The 15,000-nt window shown below is 41.1% G+C and overlaps 1 protein-coding gene across 2 annotated transcripts in view; it reads right to left on the minus strand.

The window, feature by feature from the left end:
- Positions 1-15,000, minus strand: part of LOC138027948 (uncharacterized) — a 26,108-nt gene that overhangs the window by 3,994 nt on the left and 7,114 nt on the right. For both annotated transcript variants that reach the window (XM_068875578.1, XM_068875577.1), the window contains exons 5-17: positions 14,948-15,000; positions 14,531-14,590; positions 12,674-12,730; positions 9,251-9,492; positions 8,373-8,542; positions 7,268-7,319; positions 5,712-5,780; positions 5,001-5,089; positions 3,577-3,659; positions 2,326-2,383; positions 1,845-1,926; positions 1,056-1,210; positions 99-186 (exon numbers count right to left, since the gene is read on the minus strand). The exon at positions 14,948-15,000 is cut by the window's right edge and continues 94 nt beyond it. In XM_068875578.1, coding sequence (XP_068731679.1) covers positions 99-186; positions 1,056-1,210; positions 1,845-1,926; positions 2,326-2,383; positions 3,577-3,659; positions 5,001-5,089; positions 5,712-5,780; positions 7,268-7,319; positions 8,373-8,542; positions 9,251-9,492; positions 12,674-12,730; positions 14,531-14,590; positions 14,948-15,000 — 1,258 coding nt within the window. The remainder of the gene's footprint in view (positions 1-98; positions 187-1,055; positions 1,211-1,844; positions 1,927-2,325; positions 2,384-3,576; positions 3,660-5,000; positions 5,090-5,711; positions 5,781-7,267; positions 7,320-8,372; positions 8,543-9,250; positions 9,493-12,673; positions 12,731-14,530; positions 14,591-14,947) is intronic.

Below are 15,000 nucleotides of genomic sequence, written 5' to 3' on the forward strand. Positions count from 1 at the left end.
TTAAATAATTAGTTGCTTTAAAGTCTAAAGACCCGCTCTCTTCGGTGTGGTCATAATTGAGGACGTTTACTGGACCATGATATGGGACAAAAATATACCTTAACACAGAACACTGGCCCTTTGTGTCCCTGTAAGGACCTCAGACATGTACACGTGCCGACGTCCCACTCCTTCAACAGATGGTCCCTGAGAAAGAAAAATAGCAAGAAAAATTCACGAGAGTTACTCAGTCTTTATTTTCTCACAGATGGTTTAGCCTGAAATTAAAACTCGGAGATTATGTTTGACACCTAAAGACTTAAGCGTAATTGATAGCTTACCCACACATGACGACGAGTCTGGGAATCTCACCACTTCGCCCTGCACCCCCCCCCCCCCCCCCCCCCCCCAGGGTCCAGACGCAGACTGGGAATAGCAGATGGCATGCACTGGTATCGCAAAGAGTCATGAGTTCAAGAAACTGTGGTGCTGCGTCGGCGGGGAAGTAGTATACAAAAATTTTGGTTTTATCAACAGAGTTGATAATGTAAATTAGCCACCGTACAGAGATTCTAAAAGTTGACGTTTCGAGCGTTAGCCCTTCGTCAGAGCGAATCGAGGAATTGTGGGTTACGTGTAGTTTTTACAGTAGAGTAAGAGATACGGTATTGAATCTCTGTACGGTGGCCAATTTACATTATCAACTCCGTTAATAAATGCAAAATTTTTGTTTCTTTCGTTAATGCTTATGTCGAACTTCAGAACTGTAGGGGTTCAGTTGAAAGTTAAGCAAGCTTCTTTCTGGACTTCAAATTTATGCCCTTCTTATATAGACTCTTCTTAGTTCTTTACTTTTACTGAATGCGATAAAAAGGTTGAAAACGAGCACGCCCGAGGAGAAGATTTCCAATCTGTAGTGACGGAAAGCATTCCCCCATAGTCTCCTCGATCCTCTGAAGCTGTTTTTTTTTCAGATTTCACGCAACGCTCCTCTCAAAGAAGGGAAGCGTTGCGTGACATCACAACCAAGGAGACATTGGAGGTTGCATGACATCGCAACGAAGCAGAATACATACCCCCCTGACGAGAAGAAGTGTTGGTGACCGTTGTAATCAAGGGAATAGACTGGACCCTCGTGCGCCTGAATCCCAATTAGGCATTCTCCAGTTTCCAGGTCCCAGAACAGTATCATACCATCCGCAGAACCGCTCAACACTAGGTTACCAAGTACCTGAGACAACGGAAGGATTGAAGACACTGGCGTCAGTAACGGATACGACTGAATTACTGCCACCATAAACGTTCATTTGACAATCATTTGTAAGTTGTCACGACTTTGCGTAACTTCCTTTTGCAAACTCTGTGGAGGCAGGGTGTAGTTAGAAAAGCCGGAAAACGCCGGTCATAAGACGGCAACAAACCCCACAACTAGATTTTCGACCCGGCTACCTGTCCACAAAGATAAGATTCTTCGATCTGTAGTTCCACTTTGGTTACAATTAGCAAAGTTCGGACTACAACATTAACAACAACGACAACAATCACATTTTCTCGCTTCTGGTGTTCTGACTCGATAGTGTCATGCTGATAAAACTCAAAACAAAAGTTCTTAAACTCGATTTCTCAAGCAGAAAGGTTCCATCAGGCCGCGAAGCACCAAATTTGCTCTTGCTTTTCACTGCGTTTGGGAAATCGACATTTTATGAAGCTGCATAATACTCTACATAGTTTTTACCTTGTTTATCAAATCCATAAACTATGTTTTCCTGCTTCGAAATCCATAAGCACAACCCCCGCGCGCACTTCATAAACTGAATCACGGCAAAAGAAATTGAAGTGATTTGAATTTCATCCTGTCTTCTTACCTTTAAGGCGAGGACCGCATCCCAGTGTCCAACAAATGTTTCAACACATTTCTTTGTCTCTAGACTCCACAATTTCAAAGTCCTGAAAAAAAGTCCATGTTTACTTGCGCCCCTAAATCAGTTATTCGTCGATCATAAAAAGGAATGGTTTTATTCAATGCCTAAGGGCAATGTTTTATAAGAAACAACTCTCAATACAAATGTAAACCTCCATGAGCAAGAATCAACTCGCTAGCAATTTGGAAGCTCTCCTCCCCACCCCCATTGGGATGTTTTGTAGCACAGGGGGTCAATATTTTTACATTTATCGTTGATAATCCACAAAAGGATTTCCATCACAGTGAAGATGGTGTTTTGCTATAAACATTTGCACAGGAGTCATAGGGTTGGATTTAGTTCGTGCGCTTTAACCAAAAAAAAAAGTTAAGCAGAAGATCACATTAGATTCTACTCCTTTTGGTTGGGTGGTATGCATTTTTACCTGTCGATGGAGCCGCTAATAATGAATTCTTTATAAAGCTGAAGGCTTGTCACTGCACCTGACCAAACAAATATATTGACGTGAAGGATCAGTACACTGGAGTGAGTGAGTGAGTGAGTGAGTGAGTCAATAATGGGTATCAACTCGTCTCCTTGTTTTGCCCGCTCGCTCCCAACAGCCTCTTTCTCACTAATAACCGAATGCCCGAAAAAGACTAACTGTCACAAAAAATCTATCAGTTCCGCCGGTTGACGCCCGATTTGAACGTCTCAAATAGTTGGAGTATTGAATCCATTCTAACTGAATCCAAGCTATTTAGTGGTAAATGAAATTAATGCATGATTTTGCCGTAAAGACCTCAGTATCGGGTTATTAAGTAGGTATCGTTGTATGCTCACTTTGTCGACAAAACCTGAATTTTGTTCATTTCCTCTTATGTTTTGTGGAGAACGGCCAAGAAATGCGTGCCGCACGGGCAGTACGATTCTTTTTCCTTTGAAAGAAATGTATATTGAAGTGCGGGTTATAGACGAAAGAGAGAAGTGATCCCCACACTTATCTGGACAATTTAAGCAACTGTCTCTTATAGAAAACCCAAAAATTCAGGTGGTTCCAACGAGATTCAAACTCATGACCTCTGCGATGCCGTTACAATGCTCTACCAAATGAATTATGAATCCACTTAGTTGGGAGCAGGTCAATTCGTTGGGTTCATTTGTTCCCGTGAAGAACTCGCTGGATGAAATGAATGTATATTTGAATTGCGGGTAATCGACAAAAGAGATATAGGAGAAAATTGCTTAAATTGTCCCTTAGAGCGGTTTTCAATTGAGTGTCGAGAGTAATTAGCGAATAGCTTTGGTTTTGCATTACTTCACTCAGTGATTGGTTCGAATTTCTCGCGCCATTTCTTCAACCAATCAGAGGTGAAACCCAAACCAATCGTGGCTTGCACGCGTACATTTTCCCGCGCTTTGTGACGGCTACGTGTAATTACTTCGAGTTTTGATTGGTTTACCGGATTGTCTCCGTCCTTTTTTATTGGCCAAAGTAATTACTTTGGTTTTGGTTTTACGACAGTCGATTGAAACGCGCTCTAGTTGTTTTTGCGGGCCATCAGTTTCCTGTTAACCTGGACGTCGCTTCGTCCGGTGTTGATTTCACTGTACATGATTTCCTTTAGGTCTGGGTTAGGTTTGGTTTTAGAGCGGAGTGAAACTGGGTGACTTGTGGTAGCAATCACTTTCTCACCCCCGTGTCCTTCAATGACGCCTTCACATTCCCACGAGTCCGTACTCCAGATCCGAATGGTACAATCATGTGACCCCGTAACTCTGAAAGTAAATGGACACCATTCAATATCGTTAGTAAAGAGACCTTTTCCTGCAAGATAAGGTCAGCGTAGAGGTTTTCTCTTGCTAGGTGATGAGTGAATTAAACAAACCGAAAATATCATAAATTGCATTCCCTTGTGTTCCAGTAACAAAGTAAAATCGTGTGGCTTTCAAGGTGGCAGGTTCTTTGACAACGTAATTGGTCTCTTGTCTGTTGAAAACGTGTTGCACGTGCCTCACTCGCTACGTCGCACGATCTGCATGTTCCACGTGTCACGAGCTGGACGTGGCGCGATGACGACAGACGATGCATGGCAGTGGTTAGTTTTCAAGCTGGTTTTACCTGTTTTTACTTATAACTGTCATAAACTAAGTTACTAACGTTTGCATTCGTGCTCTTTTACGTTGGCGAAATACGGTGAAACTGGATTGGTAGGAATGTTGTCTCCGTTTGGCATTGTCCGCTGATCAATACGACTGAGATGAAGTTTAAATGTTGTCGAACAGAATACCGACGCGTGCCGACTTTCCATGCAATCAGCAAACGAGGATGGCCTTTTTTAGCATCTGGTTGGAGAGAAAGTGCGCACAAAAGAAATTGTCCCACACCGACTTTCGGGACCATTACCGTAAACGGTGAAAATTTTCTTCGTTAGAGAACAGCAAGCACTTTTCACGGGGTGGATAAAAAATAGAAAAAACGACAAATCCGGAGTCCATGATTAGGGGCGTACAGCTTCATTGTATTTGTGGAACGCAGTTTTTACAGAAAGAGTAAATTTTTGATTGACCTTCCGGTGAAAACCAAACCTTTCCAGCTAATCAAATGTCTTGCATGAGAAATTATTACCATGGGATAGAGAATGGTCACTGGTGCAAGACAAATCTTATTAAAGAACTCGCATAAGAATAGCTTGATCTGTGAAAATGCCATTACACAGACCTACAATAGACCATTTTCGAATTCTCACGGCTGGACTGGATCTAGCATGAAAATCTTTTCAAATTGCAAATTAATTTGCCCACATTAGCCTCCATTTCATGCTAGATCCAGTCCAGCCGTGAGAATTCGAAAATGGTCTATTATTGGTTTCCATCCACGTGATGAGACGGCCATGTTGGTGTACAGAACAATAGAGAATAATAGAGAATTTGATTGTTCTCTACACCAACATGGCCGACGTGACGTCAGATCCAAACCACCAATAGTATTGGAGTTGTAGGCTCCAGGTTATGGGCTCCTGACAAATAAATTGCGCAACAACAACAACAACAACGAAAAAAAACAGTCCTCCGAAAAGAACGAGAGATTTACTTCAATTTCGATATTCCCATACTTACAAAATATCGTCGTTAAACAGTAAAGAAGAAACACATCCAGAATGACCATAAAGTACTTTGACTCGATTAAACCTAACGACGTCCCAAACCTGAAATATATCAAAAATAACTGTCAACTTTGCGAAAAACGTATTTCATCGCAGACGACCCTTCGCATTCCATAAAAAACTAAAGACATTTTTGGTTTCATGAAAAACTTTGAAGTCGAGGCGCACCAGAGCAGCGTGGCTTTAACGGTCCAAAGAATATATTCAAAGGGCGATTTCTACTTAGTCAAAATTTCCGGAAATTTATGTCGAAAATCAAATGGAACAGTCTTTTGCGCTTTACATTCTCAGAAATCTATAATGTAATAGCTCAAAGTTCAAAACGCAACGGGCACAAAAGTCACGTGGTCGTGAAGAGTCACGTTGCCAGTTCAGTTTTTCTACCAGAGTGTATTCATTGTAAGGGTGGTAGACTGGGTAGCTGGCAGTTGTGTTGTTGCGGAGCGCGCGAGATTTCGAGCGAAGAAGCCGCGAAAGCGATCAGAAAGCCAGGGCGGGGCTCGCGGTTTCTCCGATCGAATTTTCGCGCGCTCCGCGACAACAGAACCACCAGACATGCAGGCTAAAAGGGTGGGGAACCTAAGTACTAAGGGCGAATGAAAGCAGAAAAAGGGTGATTTGTTGGGAGAGGGAGGGGGAGGGTAGAAAAAAACTATTCACCAACCATAACAGTCATATCCCACGATCCACTGACTATCTTCTCATTGTCGAACTGAAGGCATCTCACTCCTCCCTGAAAAAATGGATTTGCATTCAGTGATCCATGACCAGTGACTCGTTTACAATAAAAAACTTGAAAGGAGCAACAGAAGGTCGCCGTCTTTCAGAAATGACTATGTCAAAATCGAGTTTGTAGAAAAATGTTCATGTTTTCGGGATCAACAAAAATTACACGAAGAGACAACGGTTCACTCGGAATGCAAACAATACGCGTTGTGTTGCGCGAACCACAGAAAGGACGGACTAACGTCGGCGTGCAGTACCTGCACCGGAGACAGTGTGGCCCAGTGGTCAGAATGCTTGCCGTGAGATCCGGAGTTCACGGTTCAAGATCCATTCTAACCACTCGTTGAATTTGTTTCTGATAGTCCCTGGTTCAACTTCTCCGCCGCACTTGAAAATAGCCAACTGGTTTGCCTCTGGCCAGTTGGGATTCTTAACAGTTGTTGTTGTTGTTGTTGTTGTTCGGTTCTGTCGTTTCGTTAATTGTGTTTCATTGGCCCTGAAAAGCCCTTACGGAGAGTCGTCAGTCAAGTATGTATTGTATTGTACCGGGTCTTAGGTCACATAAGCAAAATTAATCTTCACAAAAAAAGAACTTTGAAGTATTCGCTTGAGGAGATTTTGTTGTCAATAATCTAAATATCTCGATACTACTAGAAGTATGATACCGCCTAAAACGAGTCGAATCCGGCAATGACCGTCCTGATAGTGTTGGTTCGGATGCTCTACTAGTCAGCAACAGAAGACTACTGGGAGGTAGTCAATTGAAGTAACCTCAAGTGACAAATGTCCTGCATACTGCTAGGATGTGCTCAAATATGAACGACTCATATTTGAAATGTGGGAGGCGCGGTGGCCTCATGGTTAGGGTGCTCGACTTCGGATCGAGTGGTCCGGGTTCGGGTCCTGGCGGGGGACATTGTGTTGTGTTCTTGGGTACCAGCGAAATGCTGGCATCCCATCCAGTGACGAGTAACCTGGCAAAAATACTCCTAGTCGCTTCATGCCACAGAAACTGGGAAAAGCTCCGGCTCTGATGGGCCACTCGGCTCGGCTCGGCTCGTAAACAGACTTTATTACTACTTACATGGTAGAAATGTTTCAGAATATGCCTGAGCCATTCATAAAGGGTGGTTCAAAAACAATTCAAGAATATACCTTTTTATGGTTGTGTGCTTAGTTACCTGGCCTTTAAATGAAAGCGAGGCTGGAGTTGACATGATACAGACCTCTCTGCTTTTCTTAAGTTAATGACTTTGTTCTCATAAAGTAAAGTAAAGTAAAGCTAATTAGTTGGAATTTACATAAGAAAAGCAGTGAGGTTTCTATCAAAACAAGCTCAACTCTAGCCTGTGTACATCCGCCTCCTCCCCTGGAAAAAATGGAGGAGACGGATGTACACAGGCTAGGTCAACTCTAGCCTCAATTTCGTTCATAGGCCAGGTAACTAAGCACGTAACTGTATAAATACAATGCAAAGCAATGCAACCGAAAGACCTTATGTCCTTTGAGCTTGTGAATACTAAGTCCGCTTCTAACGTCCCAAACTCTAAAATAAAAAACACATCAAATCACTTCACAACATAATTTCCACGATGCTGTCCATTTCTTCTGTAATATAAAGACCCAACGTCAACGAGAACGTCTCCAGAAAAAAAAAAATCCCATTATTGAAATATTTTGCGATGGCTAGAACTCCTTCCACAAGCAAAATGTATGCGAACTGTTTTGGAATAACAATTGAATGCAAGTCTGGGAGTATATATTCGGCAAGAAAGCCAAAAAATAACTGTCGTCTGCTCCCTTTCTCCACGTTAACTTATATTTGGCCAATTTCACATTGTTGTTATTAAGTGAACGACAAAAGAGAGATCGGGTTTTGGTAAAACGGCAAACGACGAACGCTAAGCGAACTTGTCTCTCCCTTTTGAGAAGTTGTATTTGCGATATTAGAGAGATCACGTTTAAATGGAACGGCAATTGTTGATTTGCCTTTTCACGTTTTATGTAAAATGGACTGAGGCTTGTGACTTTAGCTTCACGTGACCCACGGTAACTCAATTATTTAGGTAAAAAAAAAAAAAAATCAGCAAACTCGAATTCCTTTTAAACATTGTTTGTAAAAGAAGACGCTGTATAAATCCTTTCCTGCCAAATTTTGCGAGTTTCGATGAAGATTTTTTGTGAGTCAACAGAGAGTCGACGTGAGTTCATAGTGAAGTCAGTTATGAAAGATCTTTAACTATGAAACCAAATTTTTCCTCGTTTGGCTTACCGGGAAATGCTTTTGGGCTTATGTTCACTTCCACAAGCAACTTGTTATGTACAAGAAAAACAAGAAGGAACTTCCAAGTATACGGCAAATGCGAAAATATCTACTTTCACGTAGAAACGGCAAGCGACAACCGGCAAACGCGAAAAATGGCGGGAAAATAATGGCCACGTGGTCACTTTTTGCTGTTCGCGTTTCACGTCTGTCTCCATTAACAAGGTCTCCACTTGCCTTGACCTTAATCATTACGGATGCAATACAACGGGCATCTACTAATTCTTTGGAATCTCACTGAATCACATCTTTCCGTCCTTCAAAGTTCGTGCTTACCGTATGGTGCGATCGGCGGAGCCAGTTACGAGTCGTCTGCTATCAAACTGTAAGCATAAAATCGCATCCATGTGTCCTTGTAATCTTCGCACTCGACGGACAGCAAAAACACCTTGAACAGCGAGAGATAGGTAGCGGAATCTTTGTCTCTTTTTGTCACTGTCCTCTTCCTATGGAAAAAAAAAACACGAAACGATGGGATGTGACAAGGGTTTAAAGCTGTTAAACAATATAAAAGAAATGCAACAAAAGGAAAGAGACATGGACAAGATTGAAACGGATTGCATTTGGGTAATCTTGAAAAAAGTCGGCCCGACGTTTTTCAAATTTATGCTCTGACCACTCCTTGAATTTGATCCTGGTAGTCACTGGTTTAACTTCTCGGCTGCCGTTGTAAATAGCCACCTGGTTTGCCTCCGGCCAGTTGTGATTCTTAACAGTTGTTCTGTCCTGTGCGCCCGGTTTCAATGACACTTCTAACTTCTCAAAATGAAAGAGGGAGTTTTTAAAAAGGACGACGGCTACGGCGACGAAAACGCTAGAAAACAATACTTCCCTAATTTGTCTGTGACGGTGATAAAAGATTAACCGTCTCCACACTTTCCCGCCTCCTCCGAATCCAATGTTGGTTTAGCAACGAACAAAGGCTTGCACAGTATTTTTCACCACATTATCAACATTGGTATGGGGTAGAGCAGGGAACCAATAGACTCTGTTTGTGAATGCATGTCCAATGATGTTCACGCTGGAATTTCTCCCGAGAGTTTTGTCCAAGACTGTAGCTTTAATTTTAACTCGGTTGTTAAGAGGTGTGTTAACAGAACCCCTCCACCCCACCTTCTTCAGAAAAGACACCTTCTAACCGTGCTTAGCCTTACCAAGAGATTAGATGCCTGAATTAACACTGGCCTTACATCCAAGGCCACTTCTAGGTCGTCTGGTTTATCTTCTCGGGCCAAAGCCTGTAGACTGTGAGACAAGATCTTCAAATTGCCACCCGTCAGATCATGCCCGTCAAAATCAGATGTTTTGAAGTCGTCCGCACATTCCTTCAATTCTGTGGTAGGAGCAGACTGAGCAGGACCAATGTTTTCCAAAGAATGCGTGAATGGAATATCGGCTAAGCAAAGAAATATGAAACGTACTGAGAACCAAAAAAACACCCATTCGCAACGAGACGTGTCAGATAGTTAAGTCTTGGTCATAAAACTGCAACTCTTACTGCAGCTGTCAGAGCTACTGCCATTGAAAACCGCAACTATTATTTCTACTGTTATGCTGCCGTTCCGGTCTGCCGCAGGTACTGCTGCTGCTTCTAATAATGGGGACTTTACGATCTACAACAGCAACGTAGACGAAAACGTCTCCTCAAAATATAACTTTACACTATCGTAAGTTTCTCGCAGTTAGGCCAACTCGTTCGCGTTGTACAATGTGGGCGAAGTAGCCTAAAAATAAATTGGTACGAGCGCCTTCAGAGTAAAAATAGAGAATCATAGATTCAAATTCAAATTTGGTGATCGTCGTTGTTGAGCAGAGCATCACACGAAAATGTGTTAAGACGCGTGCCGTACGTGCTGCACGATTACTTTTCCTCTTTTAACCAATGATATTGTTGTTTCGTGGTGTTCTCGCTGACGAACGCGTCGTAGATCGTAAAGTCCCCCTAATGAGTTTAAAGCAACGCCGACTGTGACGGCTATGGCAATGACAACGCCAACAACCAAGAGAGTCGTATTGGTTAATAAAGAAAAAATAAAAGAAACGTTGAACCCGCCTGAAATTTTTAGGTGTCTATTTAACAAATAAAGAAGCCTTGACTGTGCTCTGCTCTGTTGTAAAGCACGCAGGAAGCGGCTAGAGCACAAAAGAAGTGTAGGGGGAAACACGAGCCGATAGGTGAGTGTTTCTTCCTACTTCTTGAGTGCTCTAGCCGCTTCCTAAGTGCTTTACAACAGAACAGAGCACAGTCAAGGCTTCTTTATTTGTCTTTTGATAAAGAACAAGTAATTTTCTTCACAAATTCTACTTTATTTTCAAAGCGAGCGCTGCTTGTGGCGAACTGAGGTGTCGTCAGCACAGTGCTTTATACTCTGATAAAGCACGCTAATTTGGACCAACCAGAGCGCTTGTAAGAATGTTTAAAATTATTTGATTGGTTAATGAAACAAAGGCTTGTCAAAACATCAATCAACTGGAAAGCGGCTTGACAGAAATCACACAAAATTCGAATTTATGGAAAAAAAAGTGCCTCAAAGTTCGGTCTCAGTCCGTAAAAAACAGCAAAAAAGAGGATCTGAATAATTAAGTTCAGTGAAAACCGGCCGAATTGTTGCCCATGAAAACCTGCACGTTTCCGACATGACAACTGGAAAACAAACTGTTCATTGCTTGCGACTGGAATCTGAAAACCTGTTGGGAATTTTGTGAATGAAGAACTCCAGCGAGAGGACTTTCTGAGCTGAAAGAACTGCTGGACCGGGCGACAGCTGAGGTCCTCCATCCAAAGTACTTGACAGAATATCTGAGCAAGTCTTTAACTGACAACTTCAATAATACCCAAGGAAAAATTCGGAAATTCATCTGCCATTTCTGCGGATGATGGCGTAAGCTTTCGTTTGTTCCGTGCTTTGTACTCTCATAAAGCACGCTGTTTAAACCAATGAGAGCGTGCGTTATATAGAAACTTTATTATAAAAAGAAATAACCCAGTTAGAGCGGTTTTCAAATGATTGTCATAAAACCAAAACCAAAGTAATTACTTTGGCCAATCAAAAAGGACGGAGACAATCCAGTAAACCAATCAAAACTCGAAGTAATTACACGCAGCCAACACAAAGCGCGGGAAAACGTGCACGCGCGAGCCACGATTGGTTTTGCTTTCACTTCTTATTGGTTGAAAAAGTGCCCAGAGAACTTTGAACCAATCACTCAGTGAAGTAGATGCAAAACCAAAGTAATTCGCTAATTACTTTCGACACTCAATTGAAAACCGCTCTAAGAACGAGGACCACTTCTATCTTTCGTCTATAACATGCACTTCAAATATACATTTCTTTCATAGGAAAAATAATCGTACCGCACGTGCGGCACGCATTTCTTGGCCGTTCTCCACAAAACAAAGAGGAAATGAACAAACTTCAAGTTTTGACGACAGCGTGAGCATATAAAATTTTAGTGTTTATTATGTTTGCCAAACACGAGTTTAAAAACCTGAAAGCCCGAAACCCCCGTGCTGCATATTAATTCCGGTTAAAATAAACAAGTGTCTTTTGAAATCAAGGCTTAAAACTTGAGTCACTTTGTAATAGTTAGAGCGGTTTTCAATTAGCGAATTGCTTTGGTTTTGCATTATTTCACTCAGTGATTGGTTCAAAGTTCTCGCGCCACTTTTTTAACGAATCAGAAGTGAAACCAAAACCAATCGCGTGCACATTTTCCCGCGCTTTATGTCGGCTACTTGTAATTGCTTCGAGTTTTGCTTGGTTTACTGGATTGTCTCCGTCCTTTTTGATTGGCTAAAGTAATTACTTTGGTTTTGTTTTACAACACTCGATTGAAACTCGCTCTAACATAGTTTTGAAATCCAATTAAACGAAAATAAGGTATCATTTTTTGACCACAGTACCACTTTAAAGCCTTTCGTACAATTCAGTTATATGATAGCACTTTTACTGATGGTACCTGCCCCAACCCTACTGCTACCACTGCCACAGATCCTGTCACTACATTGCATTTCAGTATAATTACATGCAGGTAGGTGATGAATGAGAATTCTCTGCGCTGATTGGTTGCACTTGAGGTGACTTGAGGTGACTACTATGCGATAATCACCTACATGTAAGTGGTTTTTTTCAAAATGGTAGCAAGCCGTTTTGTCGAGGTGGCAGACGAAGAAATTAATTGTTTTAAAGAAAATGCATATTTTTCAAAGAATCACCTCTGTATTAAAGTATACTAAAACAATTATTATTCACCTCAGGCTCGGTAAATATCTGTGTATGAAAACCTAGACTTCCTCTCAGTTTTTATTCACCGATATTCACCTAGCCTTTGGCAAATGGTGAGTCCCTCCCAGGGGTTTTGGGGAACAGGGGAACAATAACAAAATATCTTAGGGAACAAGGGAACATAAACAATTTTTGGGGATCAAAAAGCTGAGAACAAGTTTAGAAGTAATTTCGGGAACAAGGGAACACAAGCAAATTGTTAAAGGGAACAATGACTTCCCCTCCCTTCCTCCCTGGGAGGGCCTCTATAATTGTTAAATAATACAGTGTGGAACGTTCAGATTGTCTCACCGACTTCAGTTGTCACGGTTTTACAGTCACCCCTTTCCATTGTCTTTGAGGGCACCTCTGTGAAAAAAAAAACATTCATCTGCATTCTCAAATTACCTTATGACAAAAACAGGGTGGTGAAAGAGAACTATAACTGTCCACTGTCGTCTTCAGCTGTAGCTGAACTTGCTTGATTAAACTGTGTTCAGTTGACACAAGTCAAGTTCCTCCTGCAGTCTTCCCAAAAACATATGCCGAGTAATTTCACATTACTTTACACTGTATATCAAAATCTCACCCAACGAATATCAATTTTGTTAACCAATGTACTACCTTTTTATTTATTTATTTATTTTTATTTATTTAATGGCAAGAAAAAATAAATCTATGTACACACAAACAAAGCCATAAGGATAATCTGTAAATGAGTGAAACACTCCATGCGAGACAGACTACCTGTAGCTAATCTAAATAAATATTAAATAAATAAATATATGATAACAATCAGAAAAATATTAAACCTACTGGTTGTTTTTATTGTTTAATTAAAATGTATTATTAAATTTTCAACCTCGGTTAATGAATTTCTAGTGCTCTGATTGGTTTATTCAATCTCGGTTATCAGCTCATATACCTTAGTTTGACTTGAATAAAGCAAAAAAAAAACGGCTAAACTACAGAATACAGGGCCACTTTTGAAGGCCTGTCTCTTTCAAGTGGCTTGGCGGCTCGTCAGTCAATTGCAAGCGCTCTTTTAACATTTTAGCTTTCGGTTTACGGTTCGGTCACACGAGATTGTGTGAAGATAATAGCACTTGTTGAGTGATTAAGCCTAAGCACTCGTTTCAGTGATTAGGCCTAAGCACTCTTTTAACATTTCATCGTTCATCACTGAACGCGACTGACGAGCTGCCGAGCCAGTAAAATATACATCTTACTCGTTCTTTTATCACTGAACGCAACTGACGAGCCATCGAACCACCGAGCCACTACAATATAAACCTTGCTTGTTTACACCTTACTCGTTCTTTCATTACTGAACGCGACTGACGAGCCGCCGAGCCCGAGCCACTAAAAGAGGTAACAGAGTTACAAAAGTAACAGGGTTACTGAACGCGACTTGCCGGCACGTCCAGCCACTTGAGAGATACGCCTTCAAAAGTGGTATACAAAAATTTGGTTTTATCAACAGAGTTGATAATGTAAATTGGCCACCGTACAGAGATTCTAAAAGCTGACGTTTCGAGCGTTAGCCCTTCGTCAGAGCGATTCGCTGCTGTTTGGGAGCGATTCGCTCTGACGAAGGGCTAACGCTCGAAACGTCAGCTTTTAGAATCTCTGTACGGTGGCCAATTTACATTATCAACTCCGTTGATAAAACCAAATTTTTGTATACTACTTCCCCACCGACGCAGCACCACAGTTTCTTTAGAAACTACCCCTGCCTTCAAAAGTGGCCCAGTAGTCTGTAGTTGCAAAATATTTTTGTGACAAGCCCACGTCTGTCTGACAACCAGATATTACACAACATCGCATCTTCATTAAGTTTTTTCGATTTCGCTTGGGCTTTTTCACTCGTATTTCGTACTTCCGAGCTTTTGGAGTTTAAGGAATTTAATAAAATTATCCCATTCGCACTTGTTGGATGTGAGACTGGTTATAGCCAACTCGGCGCTATGTGCCTCGTGTCATATCCAATGCGCGCTCATAGAATAATTATTGTTAAATAATTACCCTTCTTTAAAAAAAACGTATTCTCTTTCTTTGGACAACTAATATCAATATTTGCTGTCTTAAACATGAAAGAGGTTTCTCTCAGCAAAAGAACATGCAACCTTAAGTTTTATGATTATAAAAAAGAAATATGCTGAATGTTACCAATATTTATGGAATGTTTCCTCTCTTCTTGCCTTTCTGCTGAAAATGTTGCTTTCTGGTCTAAAATAAAATAAAAATAAAATTTGTCATTGAAACATGCACAAAAGAAACAAACTCACAATAATTTGTTGTATTATTGTTTGCTGTTGTATTTGTGAGGTTGGCTTAGCTGAATGTAGGATTGCTTAATGCAATACACATTATTTAACCGTGCAATAATTATTAATAGTACATTTGTACGTTAACATAATTTACAAATAATCAATCAACTTCTCTTCTAGTTGTAGTTGCTTAGAACAAACCAAATCGGTCGAAACAAGATTTTTCTCAGAGTAGAATACACTGAATCAGATTAAATACCAAAACCTCCTTTGAAGAAACCTCTGACAGTAGGGTTATTAAGTTCCCTTCACTCACCTTTTTCCTGCTGTTCTGCAAGTTTTGCTTTGACCATTTCCTTGTAATATATA

Source organism: Montipora capricornis, chromosome 12 (genome assembly GCF_036669925.1).
Source record: "Montipora capricornis isolate CH-2021 chromosome 12, ASM3666992v2, whole genome shotgun sequence".
NCBI lineage: Eukaryota > Metazoa > Cnidaria > Anthozoa > Scleractinia > Acroporidae > Montipora > Montipora capricornis.